The sequence below is a fragment of the Arachis ipaensis genome, chromosome B3 (genome assembly GCF_059453495.1).
Source record: "Arachis ipaensis isolate K30076 ecotype BB chromosome B3, ASM5945349v1, whole genome shotgun sequence".
In the NCBI taxonomy this organism is placed as follows: Eukaryota; Viridiplantae; Streptophyta; class Magnoliopsida; order Fabales; family Fabaceae; genus Arachis; species Arachis ipaensis.
In genome coordinates, this window is record NC_142438.1 from 134000188 (window position 1) to 134020443 (window position 20256).

The window sequence follows — 20256 nt, forward strand, 5'->3', positions numbered from 1 at the left end:
AACAATAAGGCAAGAAATTAGTTCAGAATATTTTTTAAATTCTTTTTCTCGATATCGTTGCTGTAGAAGCACATTCGAGGCATGGAAGGTCGAAAAAATTTTCTCTAACATGTCGTTATTAGTTATCTTTTCCCCACATAATTTTATTCATGAGGTAATTCGGAACATTGATGAATTGTATTCATTTATGGATTTAAAATTCTGTAGCCGCAAGTGCGTCCGGCCATATCAGGCTTGAGAAAGTATCACTGTCTTTTGATGATTATAACTTTCTTTAAGGTTAGTTTTTCCACAGATCTGCAGGATCTTTTAGTGTGAGATATTCATTTTTTAATCCTTCGTCAAGATGACGATGAAAGAAGATCATGACTTTGGCTTTATCCTTTTGGGATGTATTATTTTCAGCCTTAATGTTATTTCCAAGATCCATTGAATCAAAATGGATTTCAACATCTATTATTCATGATAAGTAGTTGTTTTCAGATATATCAAGAGTATTAAATTCAAGATGAGATAGCTTTGACATAATAACAATTTATTACCTGAATTTTCCTAAATTTTGCTCAGAGTCTCGTGCTGATAACATGTTGTAAAACAAATAAATAAGAAAAAAATAAATATAAAATAAAAAAATGTAAATAAATAACTCTAGTATTAATATTCACCACAATTAATATCTCAATATAATAAAAATAATATATATATATATATATATATATATATATATGTGTGTGTGTAGTAATGTATATATAAAAAAAGGAAGAGTGTTTGACAGTATAAAAAAGACGAAGAGAATTGTTATTAATTGTGTGCAACCATTTTGTCTTAATTCATGGTGTTATAGACCTACAAAATATGGTTTTCAAACTTCATTAAGTTCGCTTCATTCTAAGAACTTGTTTCTTTTAATATAGAAAAAATGAGACACTCATAAATGAACATCTATTCTTATTAATTCTCGTCATAACAAAAATAATATTTTTATTATTTAATTGTATTTTAATTTAAAATATAAAAATATATCACTTTAATTTTAATAACATTTGTATAATCATCTAATGGTATACTCAATAAATTCCTTGATTCAAAAGTACTCATAATCATATAGATTAATTTACACAATAATTAATAATTAATAATATTTGTTTTAAAGAATTTTTTTTTAGTAAATGACAAATAGGTTCATGACTTTTTTTTTTTGCTGACATTTTCGTCCCCAAAAAATAGAAAATATATTCATGTCCCTGAACTCTGTAAAACGTGGATAAATATACCCCTCCGTTGAAGTCACCCTGTTAAACCCGACGGAAAACGCTGATGTGGCTCCCGTGACGCTGATCTAGCCGTTACGGGATGACACGTGGACTGGAGCTTATGAACAGAGGACGTATTAGTCCCCAGTCCACCAAAACGACGCCGTTCTTCCAATGAATTCAATATTTCAACACCCTTCTTTTCCGCCGCATTCAATTGCCGCCATTACCACCCTTCTTATAGCCTGTTCAAGCATGTGCAGTAGTCCCCAGTCCACCAAAACGACACCGTTCTTCTAATGAATTCAATATTTCAACACCCTTCTTCTCCGCCGCATTCAACTGCCGCCATTACCACCCTTCTTATGGCCTATTCAAGCATGTGCAGATCCTGCGAAGGAAAATTGCTCCATGGCTCGGCGTTGAGGTGTGGGGTTGAAGGTGATATGTTTGTTGGAATCTGTTTGGTCGATATGCATGGAAAATGTGGAAAGATTGGTGATGCTCGCAAGGTGTTTGATGGAATGTCTAAGAAGAATGTAGTTTCATGGACGGCTATGGTGGTTGGCTATGTGAAGGTTGGAGATATGGTGGAGGCATGTAAAGCATACGATGATTCAGGTGATTCAGAGTCAGGAGAGATTGCTGCTAATCAACTTTTTGAGATTGAGTAAAGCCGCTTGTGGTGGAACCGTCCACGTAAGAGTATGAGTACAGACATGGGGAGTGGATCTTGGTGTGGTTGCAGGTTCGGGTTTGATGTTGTTTTGTTCTGTTTTATGTAGGGATTGTCTTGGACTTTGGAGATGGTGTCAGTCACACAGTTCTTATCTACGAAGGTTATGCTCTTCCGCATGCAATCTTGCGTTTGGATATTGCAGGGCGTGATCTCACCGATGCCTTGATGAAGATCTTGACTGAGTGTGGATACTCTTTCACGACATCAGCTGAGCACAAAATTGTGAGAGACATGAAGGAAAAGCTAGCTTATATTGCTCTTGATTATGAGCAAGAGCTAGAAACTGCGAAGACTAGCTCAACTGTTGAGAAGAGCTATGAGCTACCAGATGGACAGGTTATCACAATAAGAGCTGAAAGATTCCAATGCCCTGAAGTTCTCTTCCAGCCATCCATGATCGGGATGGAATCTCCTGGAATCCATGAAACCACATATAATTCGATCATGAAGTGTGATGTTGATATTAGGAAGGATCTCTATGGTAACATTGTCTTGAGTGGTTGTTCCACTATGTTTCCAGGCATTGCTGACAGGATGAGCAAGGATATTACAGCATTAGCACCGAGTAGCATGAAAATTAAGGTTGTAGCACCACCAGAGAGGAAGTACATTGTTTGGATTGGGGGCTCCATTTTGGCATCTCTTGGCACATTCTAACAGGTAAAAATAATGCATCATCATAGTTACATAGAGCAAATCATTAAATAGTCTTTGTTTCAAGAAAACCATACTAGGTCGCTGCCGGTGTCTGCCACCAGGAGGAGGCTCTGCGACGGTGATCCGATTCGAAGATCCAAGAAGTATTGACCGACTTGGTTGAGGCACTGGAGATGAGTGGGGACTTCAGAGACCCCCGGTGGCTATGGAGGGCTGCAAAGAGGGTTGAAAGGCGGTGAGTGTTTGAGGAGAGAAGCTGAGCTAGCAAGGAGAGTGGATTATTCTAGTAAGGTAGTGAAACGACGTCGTTTTCTTGCCTGGGGACTAATATGTCCAATTTCCAAAAGCTCAGAGCCATGTGTCATCCTGTAACAGACAGGTCAGCTCCTCTTTTGCCACGTCATAGTTTTCCGTCAGGTCAAACGCAGTGAATTCAACGGAGGGATATATTTGTCCACGTTTTACAAAGTTCAGGGACATGAATGTATTTTTTATTTTTCGAAGACGAAAATGTCCGCAAAAAAAATGTCAGTGACCTATTTGTCCTTTACCTTTTTTTTTTTTTTGCGAAAGAATTAAATGTATATATTTAATGCAATAATGGATTGGATAGTTGGGTTTGTACTTTGTAGCCGGGAAATACCAGAACAGAGGGCCCAATATTATGCTCATTGAAGTTCACTACAAATCCCAACACTTTTGACTTTTGAGGAAGAAAAATAAATAAAACCAAAAAGAAAGAAAAGAGAGGGTATTTGGCAACTCAACTATAAATTGTTAGTTTGGTCTCTAACTTAATTGACATTAATTTAGTGGCCTAATTTAGTTTGATAAAGAAGGAAAACAAAATTCATTATTTTGATTCATATAGTTTTTAATTAAACGCATGATACCATTTTGAATTTCTCATTTTAGATAGAGGAAATGAAATATTCCAATGTGAAATTATTTTCAAAAGTTGTTGTCCTTATTAATTATACCCAACAATTTTCTGCACCGCTGTGCTAACAGTTACATCCACAAATAGAAAAAACAGCATTGGCATCACATGAAAATGATAAATTCAAACTCCCTTTTTGTTTTTTGAAAATTCCATTTGGCTCGGTGAGGCACATGTATTATATGAAAGGATACAGCCTAATAATAAAGAAGGGATAGGAGATAGAAGATATATCATAATATGATATGATACAGTTATAGTATATATAGTATATAGTATATAATAATATATTAATATATATAGTAGTGATGATAGTGGTCCATGCAAACGTTTGTCTTTAATTGGTGAAACAAAGGAATTCAAATACGCTTATAGTGTTGCGGTGGAATAATGAATACATCTTAATACATATCTAATATCTTAGAGAATCACGTGATGGGGTTGAATTTTTGTTTAGGAAGTTTCGTGTATATATATATATTCGTTCATTGGTGCAGTTTGAAATTGGATTAGGGTGAGTGAAGCATATGAGAAAGAAAGGAACAGAAACCAAATTAATAAACTCAACATAAATATTTTAAATTTTACATGAATTAATAGTCTGATACATTATGAATTAATTTATCGCTCTTTATAATGCAATAGGAATTTATGATCCTTTTATCGTATCCTTGCTTCAAGGTTTGAACATGGACAAATACAAAATCCATCTCTCTATTTTGAGTGTTATTATTTTTGACAAAAATTATCGCACCAGTATTCAAATTCAGCACATAATAATTGTTGGGAGATTTTGATAGATCACAAGTAAATTTAAAATTTTTTATATGATCACGAACGAAAAAGTTTGGTAACAAAAAATTTTCAGCCATAATTAGCCAAAAATTTTTATAATTTACTTCATTTATATTATTTAATAACAGTTTTATTTTTTATCTTATTCTCTTATCATTCCACTTATTATATTTTTATCAACTCTACTTATTAATAATATTAATTATAATATCATATTCCTTACTATTATGCATTCTTGTAATCAATACTTAATATTCCTTTTATAATTTAATTTTTATATTTAAGAATACATTAAATATTAATAATAATAATAAGAATGGACGGTAATGATAATATACATTAATTGAGTTAATTACACTTGATTCTTTGTTTCCCTTAATGCATTTAATATCAATCAATGAAAATACGAAAAAATCATTCATTCTTTGTTTCCGTTTAGACATTTACTTGCACTTGATTCTTTGTAATATATACCTTCCATTAATTTAATTATGATTATTCAAAAATCATGACTATAATACCATTGACAAACAGAATAGTGTATAAGTCAAGAAATTTTACAAGAAGTCGCGTTTATCGTTGCAAATAGTATGGCATTTGAATTTGACCTTAATACGGTACTTATGGTAGAAAGTGCTGATAAAGAATTTGAACAACAGACGGGCTCACCCGACGAGATTGTTGTCAGTCAACCAATTCTCGAGAATATGAAAAACCACACTAATTTTGATGAGGTATGGTAATAAACTGATTTAATTTTTTTTTGTGCTTTTATGTGCATTTATAATTATATTGTATATACTAACTAAGTTCATACACATAATATTCATACGTATATATACATAACATCCATAATTACATACAACTAACATTTAAAAATTAAATTCATGTTTATTAGATATTACATCCATACACATGTCATTTTTTAGTTATTGTATATGTAAATATAAAGTTAACACAGATGTCTTTTAAATTTTATCATAATTGAATTTAAAAAAAATTAAATTTTTAAATTAATTTATTCAATTGATAAATTTACACATAATATCTATAAATTCATACACATAACATCTATAATTTGTATTCATAATATTTATAATTTCATACCTATAATGTTTATAATTAATATTATCAAAATTTAAACTATACATCTTATTGTATTTTTTAAATTATCTCATATGTGCACTAATAGGCCATGATTTTAATTATTTTAATATTTTTATTTAATATTCATATATGCTTATTTATTGATTTTAATATGACGAGTTAATAATTATTTTTAAAAAATTATTTTTTAATTTTTGTTTATATTTTATATTTTATATTTTATTTTTTAATAGTTTATATGTAAAATATAAGTTGTATAGTAGAAGTTGTTAAAATTTTTTAATTTAATTTTCATATTTTTTGCAGAAAATTATTGTATTTTAATGGATAATAATGTGATTGAAAGATGTTAAGAACTTGATTTGGAAGAAATTGAAATTAATTTTAAAAAGAATATTAATGACTCTAAACATGCAACAAAATAGTAGGTGATAAAGAGAATAAATAATAAAAAATTATATGTCACTTACTTATTAAGAAAATAAAAAATTTTATATAATATTTTTATATTATAATTATTTTTTGGCTATCTAACATGACCGGATCATGAATACCTCTTTTTTCTTGCTTGCTATAAAAGTTTGTTTTTATTTGCGACCGACTACTTGACAAATTTTGGGTTTATACTTAATTATAAAGAACAATATTAATCACCAGTCTTTTTTGGATTTATAAAGGAAAAAGACGCGACGAGGAGAAGGAAATTTCTAAAATTTGTCATTGTCTGTTGGTTTAATCAAAGCAAAATTATTATTATTATTATTATTATTATTATTATTATTATTATTATTTATCTATCTTGTGTTTTAAGAATACGTATTAATTTTTTTTATCAAGAAGACTCGAATTTACGACCTCTTAAATGAATATGAAGAGATTATGTCATTTGAACTATAACTTATTGACACACATATTAAATTTATAAATTAAGAATTTTTTTATTAAAAATATAAAAAATTTAAATTTTTAATATATTTATTAAATAAAAATATTTAAAATTTTTATTAATAATAAGCTAATCATATGCTATATATTAACTAAACTCTTATTATTATAAATAAAAAGAAAATGAAAGTTGAAAGTAAAATATCTACTAACGTTTTATTTTACGTCCTCTCCTCATTTCGAATATTAAGTCCCCCTTCCGTGCGCAAGGTGGTTCTCTCTTACTGTATTTGTTTGAGGTAAAATTGAAAGGTAAAAAAAAAAGATAAAAGAAAAATAATTATTTTTTATTATTTAATTGTATAAAAAAATCAAAAGCAAAAAAGTGGGATTTATTAAATTTTTTTCTTCAATTTATTGGATGAAAAAAAAAATATAGTTAGTATCAATATTTTAATATTATCCTTTTTTAAGGGATAAATATTGTTTTGGTCTCTTACGTTGTGGGTCAGAATCGAATTTATTTTTGGTGTATATTTTGATTTAAAATAATCCTTAACGTATTTTTTTGTATTAAAATCGTCATTTTAAAAAAAAAATAATTTTATTCCTAAAATATCCCTACTTTAATAATAAAAAAATTATAAAATAAAAAAAGAACACGTTTTTTGGGGGAGAGGAAACGCGTTTTTGGGGGTTGGGGGGAGGGGGCGAAAGGAAATGCGAAGGGGGAGGGGAAAGAGAGAGGGAACGCCGGTGGAAGGGAGGACCGTTCATGCATGCTTCTGCCGCCGTGGAGTGCGTCGCCGGGAAGAGGAGCACCACGCGAGGAGGGCGGCACGCGAAGGAGAGAGAGAGGGATCCGAGGTTGAGCTGGTCCGCGCATGCTCCGTCGCAGGTCCGCGGGTGATGGGTGGCCGAGGAGAGAGAGGGATCAGAGGGTGGAGTGCGTCGCCGGTTCTCGGACGCTCCGTCGCCGCCATTGGGGATGGGTGGCCAAGCGCCGGTGGTTTTGTATCTGTTTTTCTGCTTCTTCTTCTGTTGCATCTGCTTCTTCTGCTTCTTCTTCTGCTGCATCTGCTTCTACAGCTTCGGCTTTTGCATCAACATCTTCTTCTTCTTCTGCATCTGCTTCTGTTTGAGTTTCTGTTTCTGATTCTATGACTGTCTCTGCTTCTTCTTCTGATTTTGATTTGTTGTTTTTTTATTTGGTTGTTGAATTTGTTGAATTTGGGTTGATTTGTTGAATTTTTTTCTGGATTTGTTGAATTTGTATTGATTTGTTGAATTTATGATTTTTGGATTTGTTGAATTTGTGTTGATTTTATTGATGTTGTTTTTTTTGTTGTGATGGAGGTAAAGGTGCTGGTGGTAGTGGTTGGAGGAAAGATGCTAGTGGTGATGGAGGTAAAAGTGCTGAGGGTAGTGGAGGGCATTTTTGTTCAAAAAAATTTAAAAAGACGATTTTAATACAAAAAAAACACATTAAAGATGATTTTAAATAAAAATATAGACCAGGGACGAGTTCGATTACGACCCTCAACGTGAGGGACCAAAACAATACTTATCCTTTTTTTAATATATTTAAAATATATAAAAATAAATTTATCTTTTTATAACATTATATATATTTTTTGTTTTTCTTTCGTTAAAATATATCGAAATAAAATAAAAATTCTCTCAACTTCTTTCTTTTCTCAATTTTTTCTTTTTATTTCTTTTTTTTTATATTTTTTTTCTTTTAACTAAACACAATATAATATCTTTCTCACTTATGTTTGTTTGCTTTAATAAAAAAATATATAAGACAAAACTAATGAATCATATTTGATTTAATTTTCTAATTCGCAAAATATTGAGAAATTAGTTTTTAGAAGATCATTCATTTTTTAAATTGATTCTCGAAAGAATTTTTTTAATCAAATTTATCTTTAAAAGATTTTAAATTAATCATATTAATTATTCTGTCACTTTTATTACTAATAATAGCGTCTGAATTTGTTGATATGACATATTAAATAACATTATAATACATATCTAGTAGTTTTAATTGACAGCTAATATAATAAATTTATGAAATTATATCAATCAATCTCAAATTAAGAGAGGTTAATACTTCAAGGTCCATCCTCAATTAAAATTTGATTTGATTTTATTTTATAAATTTATAATATTATCAGCTAATTAAAACTTTGTGTTGTATTATTATTTAATGTATAATATTTAATTTTAATATTGTCAATAAAAAATAGTAACAGAAAAGACTAATATGATTGTCACTAAAAAAAAAACCAATATAATTAATTTAAAATATTTAAAAAATAAATTTAATTAAAAAAAAATTCCGCGAACCAATTTAAAAAACGAGCTATATTTCAGGGCGAATTTTACGGATTACTTACAAAATATTACATGTCTTATATCAAAAAGTCATCGTGACAACCAAATGAAATTTTCACATAATAACTATTTGAAAAAAATCCCCACTTATTCAAAAGTGATATTTTAACATTGACACTTTGTGTTAAGTGTGCATTTGGATTTTTTTTATTTTTATTTTTAATTATTAAATAATTAATTTCAGATATAATAAACATGTAATTAAAAATGTTATATATATAAAATTATAAATATTACATTAAATAAAATAACTTTATGTTATTATCTTCCTAACATTATTCATAGATTATATATAGTAAAATGTTGATTATAAAATAAAATTCCTCAAAATTAAAAAAGATTAATAAAATAATAAAATAAATATTTAATTATTTTAAATTAAAATAATAAAATTTACAGATAATAAATAAAAAGATACTAATAATTAATTTATTATTTTATTACTTTACTAATTTTTTTACCTTGCAAAATATTTTCCCTAATTATAACAGGCATAAACTAGTCTTGAATTGCATGAACTTAGTACCAATATCAACAGCAAGTAGTACTAAATACTTTGGGTGGTGCTAAAAAAAAGAAAAAGCAGAGTTGAAATTGTTAAAGGAAATCGATGGCATTGGTGGAATCAAGAAGATGCACACAAAAAATGAACTTTAGAAAAAGTAGCTGCCATGCACAAACCTAAAGTCAAGGGCTTACGGTGCCTCTATATTTTCACAAACGGATATAAAACACTTTTGCCTTTTTCACTTGGCCTCCGCGAGTTTAAAAAGACGAGCATAAAATATTATTTTAATTTTTAATATTTGAGTCAAATTTTAATTTAATTTTTAATATTTTTTTAAAAATTTAAATAATTTAATATTATTTTATCATAAATTTGTTACTAATTATTAACAAAGTGAGTAATATGAATGTTAACAATTTTATTAGTTAGGTTGTATATTTTTCATGTGTTAAAAAATATAATTTTTTTAACATAAATTTTTTAATTTTAACAACCAATCATCAATATTTAAAAAATATATTTTTATTTGGTAGATTGATTTTATTTTTATATTAAAATTGAATATTATTAATTTTTTAATATACAATATTAAATATTTAAAATTTTTTGGAATTAAAATATGATGTTTAAAATATTTAAAAATTAAAATAAAATATTTAAAATATTAAAAACTAAATTAAAATTTAACTCTAACTTAAAGAATAAAATAATACTTTACCCAAAAGAGATAAAAGAAGTATGCATGATGCATGAGCCGTTGTAGCTGTAGGCACTATGTTTGGCCTTTAGCCTTTGATGCCTTTGGAGAGGTTGGATTTCAACGGAAACATATCCAGAATTTTGAATCCAAGTATCTTACGTTAAACGTCCATAACGGCTTCAGACACACACACACACATATATAATTTGGTATATTGTTAACGTAAACTATTTAATAACAGATCATGTTTGTTTATCTATTTGTAATTATTGGGATTACATTTACGTTATAAGTGTAAAAAATTATCGCTTACACGCTAATTAAAATTAGGAAAAGTATAGGGTATCAATATATTATCTGCTAACTTATTACCAATAATAATTAATTATTATATTTTAAACAAATATATAAAGAGACACATCCAAAAAATATATCTATAAAGACACTTCTATTAAACACGGCCATAAAAAATACATTTTTATTAGACACATCCACAAAGACACTTCCATTAAACACAATTATAAATAAGAGTTGACAGAAGTTGACAGAAACGTTGTTGGTATTATACCGATACCGTTAAAATTAATATTATATATCCTTTTTTGCCGACCTATGCAGCACGCAGAAGTTCCTGATTATTAGGCAAATTTTATGCTAATTATTTGCAAAAGAAGAAAAAACGGTGTGTAAAAAGTTTTAAGTTTATCAAAAGAAGATTTAATAGAAATAAAAAAAAAATATGTATGATAGATCGTGGCGGTTTATTTTTAAGCTACTGATTAAATGGAAGTATGTAATATTTTATGCTTAGATTTTCATATATGAATTATGACCATCAATTATTAATAGAAATCTGTGAAGTAAGATGCATTGCGTCAACTCACATACATAACCTGCAAAGTCAAAGACGGTTGAATTAATGCACTATCAAACTTGTTATTTACCTGATCAAACTAGTATAGAGCTGCAATTAACTAGGTTTTTATGCTGAATTTGGTTCCTCTTCTAATTATTGATGGAAGCATATCCAAATCCGTTTGTTTAATCACTTTGATATATATATATTACTTGTTTAATTAATATTTGACGTGTTGATAAGGAGAGTCGTCAGCAACTTCTGCCAACTGCTCTTTAACGGCCACATTTTGCTTATTATAAGTTTGAATTATAAAATGACCAAACCTCATGACTACTACAGCAATTACTGAATAGCCCTTGCACTTTTAACTGCAAATACGGTTTTGCCCAGGGCTCATATTTTGAACACTGAAGACTGAATACTTCTATGAGTGTGTTCTTCTACGAAGTAAACACAAATAATAATATTAAATACAAAAAAGTCTAGAAAGTTAACTACACTAACTCAACAGAAATTATTTTTAATATGGAAATGGAGATGGTGTTTTGGTTGAATATTGATATTTAAAGTGTATTACAGTATTGTGGAACTCATTCAACACGCCCCCCACGTGTTGCACAATACGCTGCCACGTGTCCAACACGCCCTCCACGTGTTGCACCACGCCCCCCACGTGTTAACTTTTTAACTACAAAATCCATCCATCTGTAATTACACTAAATAATCATATTTCCCAAAAAAACACCAATATTTCTTCTATACAAAAAAAAATCAGCCCTAACTCAAGCCAAATTTTTATATTTTTAATTTTAAAATTTAAAAAATTACTGCAATAGAAATGTTTAGTAACCAAAGAAAATTAGCCAAAAATAGTCATAACTTGCTTTATTTAACATTCATTAATTGTTGCAATAATTAATTAATACTAAATAAAGCAAGTTGTGATTTTTTTTTTCTACCTAACATTATCCTTTTCTTTGATTGGCTTTTCCTAACGACACCAAATAAATAATAATACAAGAATTAGATTGGGTGGAGGAGAGGTATACATGCTATTATATGTGAGTGATTTTGCGTTTAATTGACGATATATTTTTTTATTTTATATTATTTTCAACTAATTCTCTATGAAAAATGTATTTAAGAACATAAAATAATGAAAATAAAAGATATATTTGAAAAAATGGTAAAAAAGAGAGTGTTATTATCAATTTAAAGAGTAGCAAAATTAGTTTCCAATATTATAAATATAAAATTTACTAGTAAAAATTAAAGAAATGTTACCTATTTTTAGGAAAAAAAAATACCACAAACTTCCACTTTTAATTTTGATGTTGCCTTCCATTGGTGTTTTTCAACATTGTTAAAACTTAGTTTGTTTTTTTATGATGTGAAATTAAAATTATAAATTTGGCTCTTAGATTTGTTATTTTTAATTTTAAATTTGTTTAATCATACAAATTTAATCCTTATATTTGTTAATTTTTATTTTAAAATTTTTTAAATATACAAATCTTATCCTCATATTTGTCATTTCAGTATTTATTATTTTTAAAATGTGCTAATAGGACTTTTCAATTTGTTTTACGGTGCAATAAAAAAATTTGCTAGCAATGCCAATGTCGGATTGATCCAAAATGGGTGATACATACAGTTAAAAATACGCTATTTTGGTAAGAAAATTGCTTAAATTTTAAATCTTACCTAGTGAGTATTCCGTAACTTAATTTAACCTGTTAAACAAATTAACTACTAACTAAATTGTTTGTCTTTTTGTAATTAGGATAAAAAAGTATATTAATAGCTGGATATTATGATGCTATATTAATAGTGTATTAATGCTTATATTTATGGGCCGAGTTAAATAAGGATGCTACCCTTTTTAAGGCAGCATGAATCTAACAACCGTTCGGTATTTATAACTTATAAATATCATCAAGCACTTTGATTTCATAATAAGATCATATTTGGCCGATTTAGACAAAATATTTTAGATGTGCAAGATGAATAAATGGTCAGAGAGTAAAGTATTGTTTTTGTTTCTAACGTTTGGGATAAGTTCCAAAATTAATTTTAGTATTTCAATCGTTCTATTTAATTAAGTCTCTAACATTTTAAAATTGACTCAATATTGTCCTACGCAGTGAGATAAAATTGAGACGATTTTGAAACGTTAGGAACTTAAATAGGACGAAAACATTGGGGACAAAAACGATACATAAAAATAAATTAATTTTATTCTTCAATAATATCAATTTTTTACAGTATATACTAAGTAAATTACAGTTAATCACATTATTTTTATTATAAATTAATTAATTTTTTTTATAATTTTACTCTTAAAGTAATGTAATTTTTTTATAAATAAATAAATTTTATACTTTCATTCTAAATAATAAATAATGTAATTTTACTTTCATTACTTAATCACATTACTTATAATTTTTTTGTTATAATTTTACACTTTTATTCTAAATAAATTAATTTTTTTTTATAATTTTACACTTAAAATAATATAATTTTTTTATAAATAAATAACTTTTACACTTTCATTCTAAATAATGTAATTTTACTTTCATTACTTACTCACATTACTTATATATTTTTTATAATTTTATACTTTTATTTTAAATAAATTAATTTTTTTTATAATTTTACAATTAAAATAATATAATTTTTTTATAAATAAATAAATTTTATACTTTTATTCTAAATAATAATATAATTTTACTTTCATTACTTAATCGCATTACTTATCATTTTTTTTATAATTTTACACTTTCATTCTAATCACATTATATTATTTATTTAGAATGAAAGTAATGTGATTAAGTGTAATTTACTTATATGTAATTAAAAAATAATTGAATACTAGGTACAATAAAAAATTGATATGTATCATTTTTGTCTTCAATGTTTTCGTCCTATTTAAGTCCCTAACGTTTCAAAATTTCTCAATTTTGTCCCGCCGTCAATTCTGTTAACGGATTCCTAACTACAGGACAACATTGAGTCAATTTTAAAACGTTAAGGATTTAAATAGAACAATTAAAACGTTTAGAAACAACTTTAAAATTTACCCTAAATATTAAAGACAAAAAAGATACTTTACTTATTGTAAAATTTAACAGTTCATGTTAATATAGATCATGCTAACGTATCACTATAAAATTAGAATTCTAATAAGTTATTACTACTTGCCAGCTGTTTTTACTTTTTATTACAACTTTAATCGTTACGATATGAGGCTACTTTTTTTTTATATTGGTTAAATATATGTGTAATACATTGTTATTGAAAAATTAGGTGTTTTTTTTATATGGTGTTTTATTCAAATCGGACGGTCCGATTTGTTTGATAAAAAAAATAAACTACAACTCGGAGGGTCCGATTTGCTTGAAGAAGAAAATAAACACCAAATCGGAGGGTTTGATATGTATTTTTTATTTTTTTTAATTTGTTAAAATGAAAATCAGACGGTCCGATTTCAACATTAAAATTTTTTTATTTTCAAAATTACAAATCGGACCGTCTGGTTAGTTTTGTTTTTTTTTTCCTTTTTTAAATCAAAACGGATTTTTAACTTTTTTATTTTTTTTTCAAACTCAAAACGGAGGGTCTGTTTTCTACTAACACCATATATATATATAAAATATCTCTCCTCTCACACATTGTTGTATTACTACATTCTCTTCTCCATATAAAAAATCAAAAGCGACGATATGATGTAGCATAAAATTATGTTTGATATTCCTACATTGATAACTTTCTCAAATCAGAGAAATACCGGCATGATATTGGAACATACTTAATATGAATTTTAAGAGTAGCAATAATTTTTTAATTAAAAATAGAGAAAAGATTGAAAATTAAGAGTGTAATATTGTCACTCTTTAATTGATAATATTTCTCTCTTGATGTATATTATTCTGAAATTATTCAATAATATTTTTTTTACTGTATATAAAAGTAAAGTAATAAAAACAAGAGATAATTTTGAAAAATCACACACAATAATAAAATGGAATTATTAATTGTGACTTTGAGACTTGAGAGTAAGTAATATTACTCTCTAAATAATTACTATTAATATATTAAATATATTTTAAGAATAAATTATAACATTCTGATTGCGTTAGCATAATTAAAGTACTAGTTTGGCATAACAGTACTAATTTCGTTGCTAAAGTACACTTACAAAAAGACACAACAAATTAATTATTCAACTGTGCATAGGGGCAATAATGTAATTTGAGGTATTCGTCGTTTTGCACAGCAACCAGTTTTCAAAAATTGTTAATAAAAATGATATAAAATTTGAACGTACGCATTACTCTGAGAGCGAAAGCCAGAGAGAGACGTTGGGACATGGCAGGTGCCACTTCCAATTGCAAAGCTTCAAACTTGAAATCAAATTTCCGAACTTTCTAACACTCTCTGTATCAAATGTGCTTCCTTTTTTTGAAGCATCTCAAAACACACAAACTTTACGGAAAAGGCCACACGTCTTCATCATTTCATCGTCTTTTTTCGTTTCAAAACAACCTTAGAATTGGTCCCTCCCTATAATAACAGTATCACATTTCTCCTCTTCCTTTGTTCCTTCCATGTCCAAGCCTATGTTACTGGGACCTGGTGAATCTTATCTGGGTCAGTGGTGAAGTGAGTGGTGACTTCCCCTTTTGCCTTTTCATATATATAAGCTTGTGTTGTGTGTGGGAAGTGAAAGAGAATTTGTAGTTAGGTGTTAAAGATGAGTGCTTTGTCTAAGAAGAGTGAAGAATTTCGGAAGAAGAGAGATGGGTTGGTTAAGAAAGAGTCGTTAACTGATTCCACTGCTGAGTCAAGAGAAAGCAGTTTCAGTGGATCAAATTCAATTTCCTCATGTTCATCAAATGAAGAAGCAAAAGCAGCAAAAGGGTCTTCTTCTCCATCTCCACCTGCTCCTCCTCTTGGATGGCCTATTCTGAAAGCTGCAGTTTCCAAGTGTGGGAAATCTGATGAAAAAGATAATGATCAAGAACATCATTTGGATGACACAAAATTTAGTAGTATTGGTTCAAAAGTGTCAGGTCAGTTTCTCGTTATTTAAGAAATCTGTCTTGTTTAATGATATCAGAACTATAAAAGTGGTTGATGTGCTTGAATTTTCAAAAGTATAACGATGACAAGGCTTTTTTTTTTTCAGTTTAATTATTCATTGGAATCTAATAATCCCTTTTCATGTCGGTTTAGTTGTAGTTTATTCTCCTAAATCATTTTTCTAAATATCCTGTCAATTTTTCAAATAAGGAATTTTTTTTTTTACTGTTTGTTCTGTTTTTAAGATAATAAATGTATTTCACTTTTACCTTATTTAGTAGGAAGTAGAAGAATTATTAGAAGATGATTTAGGATGATATATGATTATTGCTAGTAGGTTTGTTAATTCCTTTCAAATTGGAGCAGATGCTGAAATGATGAAGGAAAGGTTTGCAAAATTGTTGCTTGGTGAAGACATGTCAGGTTCTGGGAAAGGGGTTTGTACTGCTTTGGCCATCTCAAATGCTATCACTAATCTGTGCGGTATGCATTTCCTTCTTCTGATACTTTCAAACTTCAAAGTTCGAATTTAAATTGTGCAATTTAATTCATTTTGAACTTTTATTGCAACGTGTGTAGCCACTGTGTTTGGACAATTATGGAGATTAGAACCTCTACCTTCTGAAAAGAAAGCTATGTGGAGAAGAGAGATGGAATGGCTTGTTAGTGTTAGTGATCACATTGTTGAACTAATACCTTCTTGGCAAACATTCCCTGATGGAAGCAAGCTAGAGGTAAATTTGGATTGAGTCCTAAATTTTCAAGTGCGGTTTCATTCAACAAAAGTGGAATATGAATCATAATGTTTCTATTTCGAATATGTTGCTTTATTCTGCAGGTAATGACTTGCAGGCCAAGGACAGATATTTTTATCAATGTTCCAGCGCTTAGGAAACTTGATAACATGCTTCTCGTGAGTGATGAATCTTGTTGTTTGAATGCACACTACATTGGTGATTGTTGTCACATGTGAATTTATACTTTCTATTACAGGACATATTGGATGGTTTCACCTCCACTGAGTTCTGGTATGTTGACCAAGGAATTGTAGCCCCGGAAGCCGATGGAACGGCCTCATTTCGCAAGACGATTCAACGGCAAGACGAGAAGTGGTGGCTCCCCGTGCCCCGTGTCCCCCCTGCAGGTCTTGGCGAAAACTCAAGAAAACAATTGAATCACTCAAGAGAATGTGCAAACCAAATTCTAAAAGCAGCCATGTCCATAAACAGCATTGCTTTGGCTGATATGGAAGTTCCAGAATCATATTTGGAATTGCTTCCTAAGGTTTCTTATTGTTTAAATTCTTACACTTTGATGGAACAATTGCTGATTAATCTTTCTAACCAAAATATGATTGAAACCTGCCTCAGAATGGAAGGACATGCTTGGGGGATTTCATTTACCGTTACATCACATCAGATCAATTCTCTGCTGAGTGCTTGCTAGATTGCTTAGACCTCTCCTCTGAGCATGTTGCACTAGAGATTGCTAACCGCGTTGAGGCGGCGATCTATGTGTGGCGCCGGAGAGCTCACCCGAGACCCTCACCTAATCCGAACCGTTCAACTACAAAGTCCTCTTGGGAGATTGTTAAGGACTTAATGGTAGATGGAGACAAGAGAGAAGTGCTAGCAGACAGAGCTGAAAGCATTCTAAATTCCTTGAAGCAGCGATTCCCCGGCTTAACTCAAACTACCCTTGATACCAGCAAGATCCAATGCAACAAGGTTCCATACATTTCTCTTTTATCCAATCCAAATATTATAAAAATGTTGTTATTGACACATTTAACTCTTTCAATTTTAGGATGTTGGAAAATCCATATTGGAGAGCTACTCAAGAGTGTTGGAGAGCATGGCTTTCAACATTGTAGCACGTATTGATGACTTGCTATATGTGGATGACCTGACCAAACACTCGGATAGGTTTCCATTGGTTCCTAGTAGCACGGTTAATGTGGTGTCTCAGCAAAAGGTTTCGCGTCCGTTCTCGGTGTCTCTCTCTGGCACTCCACACAAAGCAGGAATCGGCACACCTAGCTTTTCTCCGGCGCCATTGATTAGTCCTGCAAGAGGGGAGAGAACTCCTTTCCTCCGCAACAACAACAATAACATCATGAAACCACATAGGCGGGGATTTGGGGTCAGAAGAGTCTTGTCAAATTATCTTGGAGTAGAGACAAAGGCAAAGATATGTAGCAATTCTACAGAGGTTAATTCTTCAAATCTGAATAACAAGAAGAATGAACAACAACAACAAGCAGCTCAGACCATAAAGAACAAGACAAAGTGATGGACAAGGAACTACCATGTATTATTGTTCACGAATATTTGTTGCTAGTTAGAATTCAAATTCCTAGTTATTAGAAGCAGAAGTAGTTGGTAACGGTATAGTATATGTATTTGTATTTAAATTTGCTGAAATTCATTTTAGTATTTAAAATGATATCTAGTCAATTACTTGAAAATTGAAGGTACTAGAGTTCTTTTCTTAAATTATTTTTATACATTCATACGTAGCAAAATTAGCAAGTGTGGGGAAAAAATTGAAGGAATAAGGGCACTGATGGGGAAAAAATGTAATTGAAAATATATCATAATAGAGTGGGGCATTCCGAGAATTGAACTCGGGACCTCTCGCACCCTAAGCGAGAATCATACCACTAGACCAAATGCCCTTTCTTGTTTCAGTGATTTTCATTTAGGTTACTGAACCTTTTAAGCACTATTGATTAATAAAAATACTTTTTATATATTAAAATTAGTCATCAAAATTAATTACTATATATTTTATATTTTTTATTGATTTTGTATGGTTAATTAATTAATACTGCTGTTTACTAATCAGGTTGCGGAATGCGGACCAAAGTCCTAATTGCACATGGCAATTATAATTATTTATGAATTTTTTTTTTCCATAAAGAAAATTAAAATTGTTTGAACTTTGGAGAAACATTTTTTTTTCTTTTGGTTTAGCAAACTTTACTCTTTGAGAAGAAAGAGTGGAAAGGACAAAGACACTGTGGAGTTCCGACGACGACGCGCTTGGAAAGATCACGACGAAGAAACAAAACGCAATGTCGTCTTCGTCGTTCACGAGGCTCCACATTACAGCACTGGACGCTATCGTGAACGTGAACTCCCTCTTCACCCTCGCCGTCTTCGTCGGCCTCTCTTGGAACCCCAACGACCCCTCTAACAACCTCAACGCCGATCCAGCCTGCTCTCCCACCGCCGCCATCGCCGAGAATCTCGTCGCCTTCCACGTCTACTCTTTCAGCTCCTTCCTCTTCTCCAGCCTCGTCGCCCTCGCCCTCAAGCAAGCCATCCGCCTTTCCCGTCACAACAACCACCACTTCTCCATCCACTACCCCGCCGCCGTTGAGTTCATCGCCGCTCGCATCAACCGCTCCGCCCTCCGCGCTGGCATGCTCGTCTCCGGCGCTGGCTCTGTTGCTGGATGCGCCTTCCTTATGCTCGCACTCGTCAACGTTGTCCAGATCAAGCTTGGAACACTCGCCTGCGGCAGCTCCCACGCCTACGCCGCCGTCGTACCACTTCTCATACTCGTCCCCATCGCCCTCCTCATTTACGTTTCCGTTGTTTTGTACGCTTTTACTCGCTAGGGTTCTTGTTCTTTTTGTACTTTGTGCTCTGCAATCACCTTGAATGAACGGGACTAATCTGTTTTTGTTTCTTCTTATTCGAAAATTAAATCCTGAATTTATTTATTTAAATCTTGTTCCGTGATGTGACTAATTTTAATTTATGTGGTTTTTGTTGTAATTATTGTTTTCTTTTGTGCTGAATTTGTTTGGAATGAAACACAGTAAGATGGTGAATTGGAAAGTTTGGTTGAATTGGACCATGTAATCATGGTGTTGTAGTTAGTATCACTTTAAATGAGGACTGGTGAAGTTATTAAATTCATATTCATGTAAAATGTAATTGTTGATATTGTGAATCATAGTTAGTAAGGTATGGATGATTATGATCTGAAGTGAGATTGTATTTTGAATTTGAATTTTTAATATAATCTGTAGTTTTCGTCAATACAAATATTATAAGTAATGCAGTGGAAATTAGAAGCTGCTACATTCTTCTTCATTCTTCAAGTGATCACTTCTCTGTAGATGATACTAAATTCAAGAAAATTGTGTAAGATTTAGGATAAGATCATTTGGTGGTTCTAACATCTTTGTTTGGCTTAATCTTGTATGCACATGGGGACAGAGTTTCCTTGTATCCTTGGCAAGTTTAACAGCTTTTGTGGTAATACTTGGACAGAGTAGCATTTTGCCTTTGGTTTTGTGCCTTTCTGCCTTATAATGC

The 20256-nt window shown here is 30.3% G+C and overlaps 3 protein-coding genes and 1 non-coding gene across 4 annotated transcripts; 3 read left to right on the forward strand and 1 right to left on the reverse strand.

Annotated features, from left to right (window-relative positions):
• Positions 1-2142: 2142 nt before the first annotated feature.
• On the forward strand, positions 2143-2649 carry LOC107633709 (actin-93-like). The gene has a single exon (XM_021117421.2). It carries the CDS (start codon positions 2158-2160, stop codon positions 2647-2649), a length of 492 nt encoding a protein of 163 aa, XP_020973080.2. The 5' UTR covers positions 2143-2157.
• Positions 2650-15172: 12523 nt separating this feature from the next.
• ROPGEF5 (ROP guanine nucleotide exchange factor 5) lies at positions 15173-18383 on the forward strand. Its single transcript, XM_016334506.3, has 7 exons — positions 15173-15915; positions 16292-16408; positions 16505-16659; positions 16764-16838; positions 16919-17209; positions 17296-17652; positions 17732-18383. The coding sequence occupies exons 1-7, from the start codon at positions 15597-15599 to the stop codon at positions 18215-18217; spliced, it is 1800 nt and encodes a 599-aa protein (XP_016189992.1). The 5' UTR covers positions 15173-15596; the 3' UTR covers positions 18218-18383.
• Positions 18384-18530: 147 nt separating this feature from the next.
• Positions 18531-18602, reverse strand: TRNAP-AGG (transfer RNA proline (anticodon AGG)). The gene has a single exon. It is a non-coding gene; the product is annotated as a tRNA-Pro (tRNA).
• A 259-nt stretch (positions 18603-18861) lies between these two features.
• On the forward strand, positions 18862-19797 carry MEE60 (maternal effect embryo arrest 60). The gene has a single exon (XM_016338095.3). The coding sequence runs from the start codon at positions 19002-19004 to the stop codon at positions 19548-19550; it is 549 nt and encodes a 182-aa protein (XP_016193581.1). The 5' UTR covers positions 18862-19001; the 3' UTR covers positions 19551-19797.
• The last annotated feature ends 459 nt before the right edge of the window (positions 19798-20256 follow it).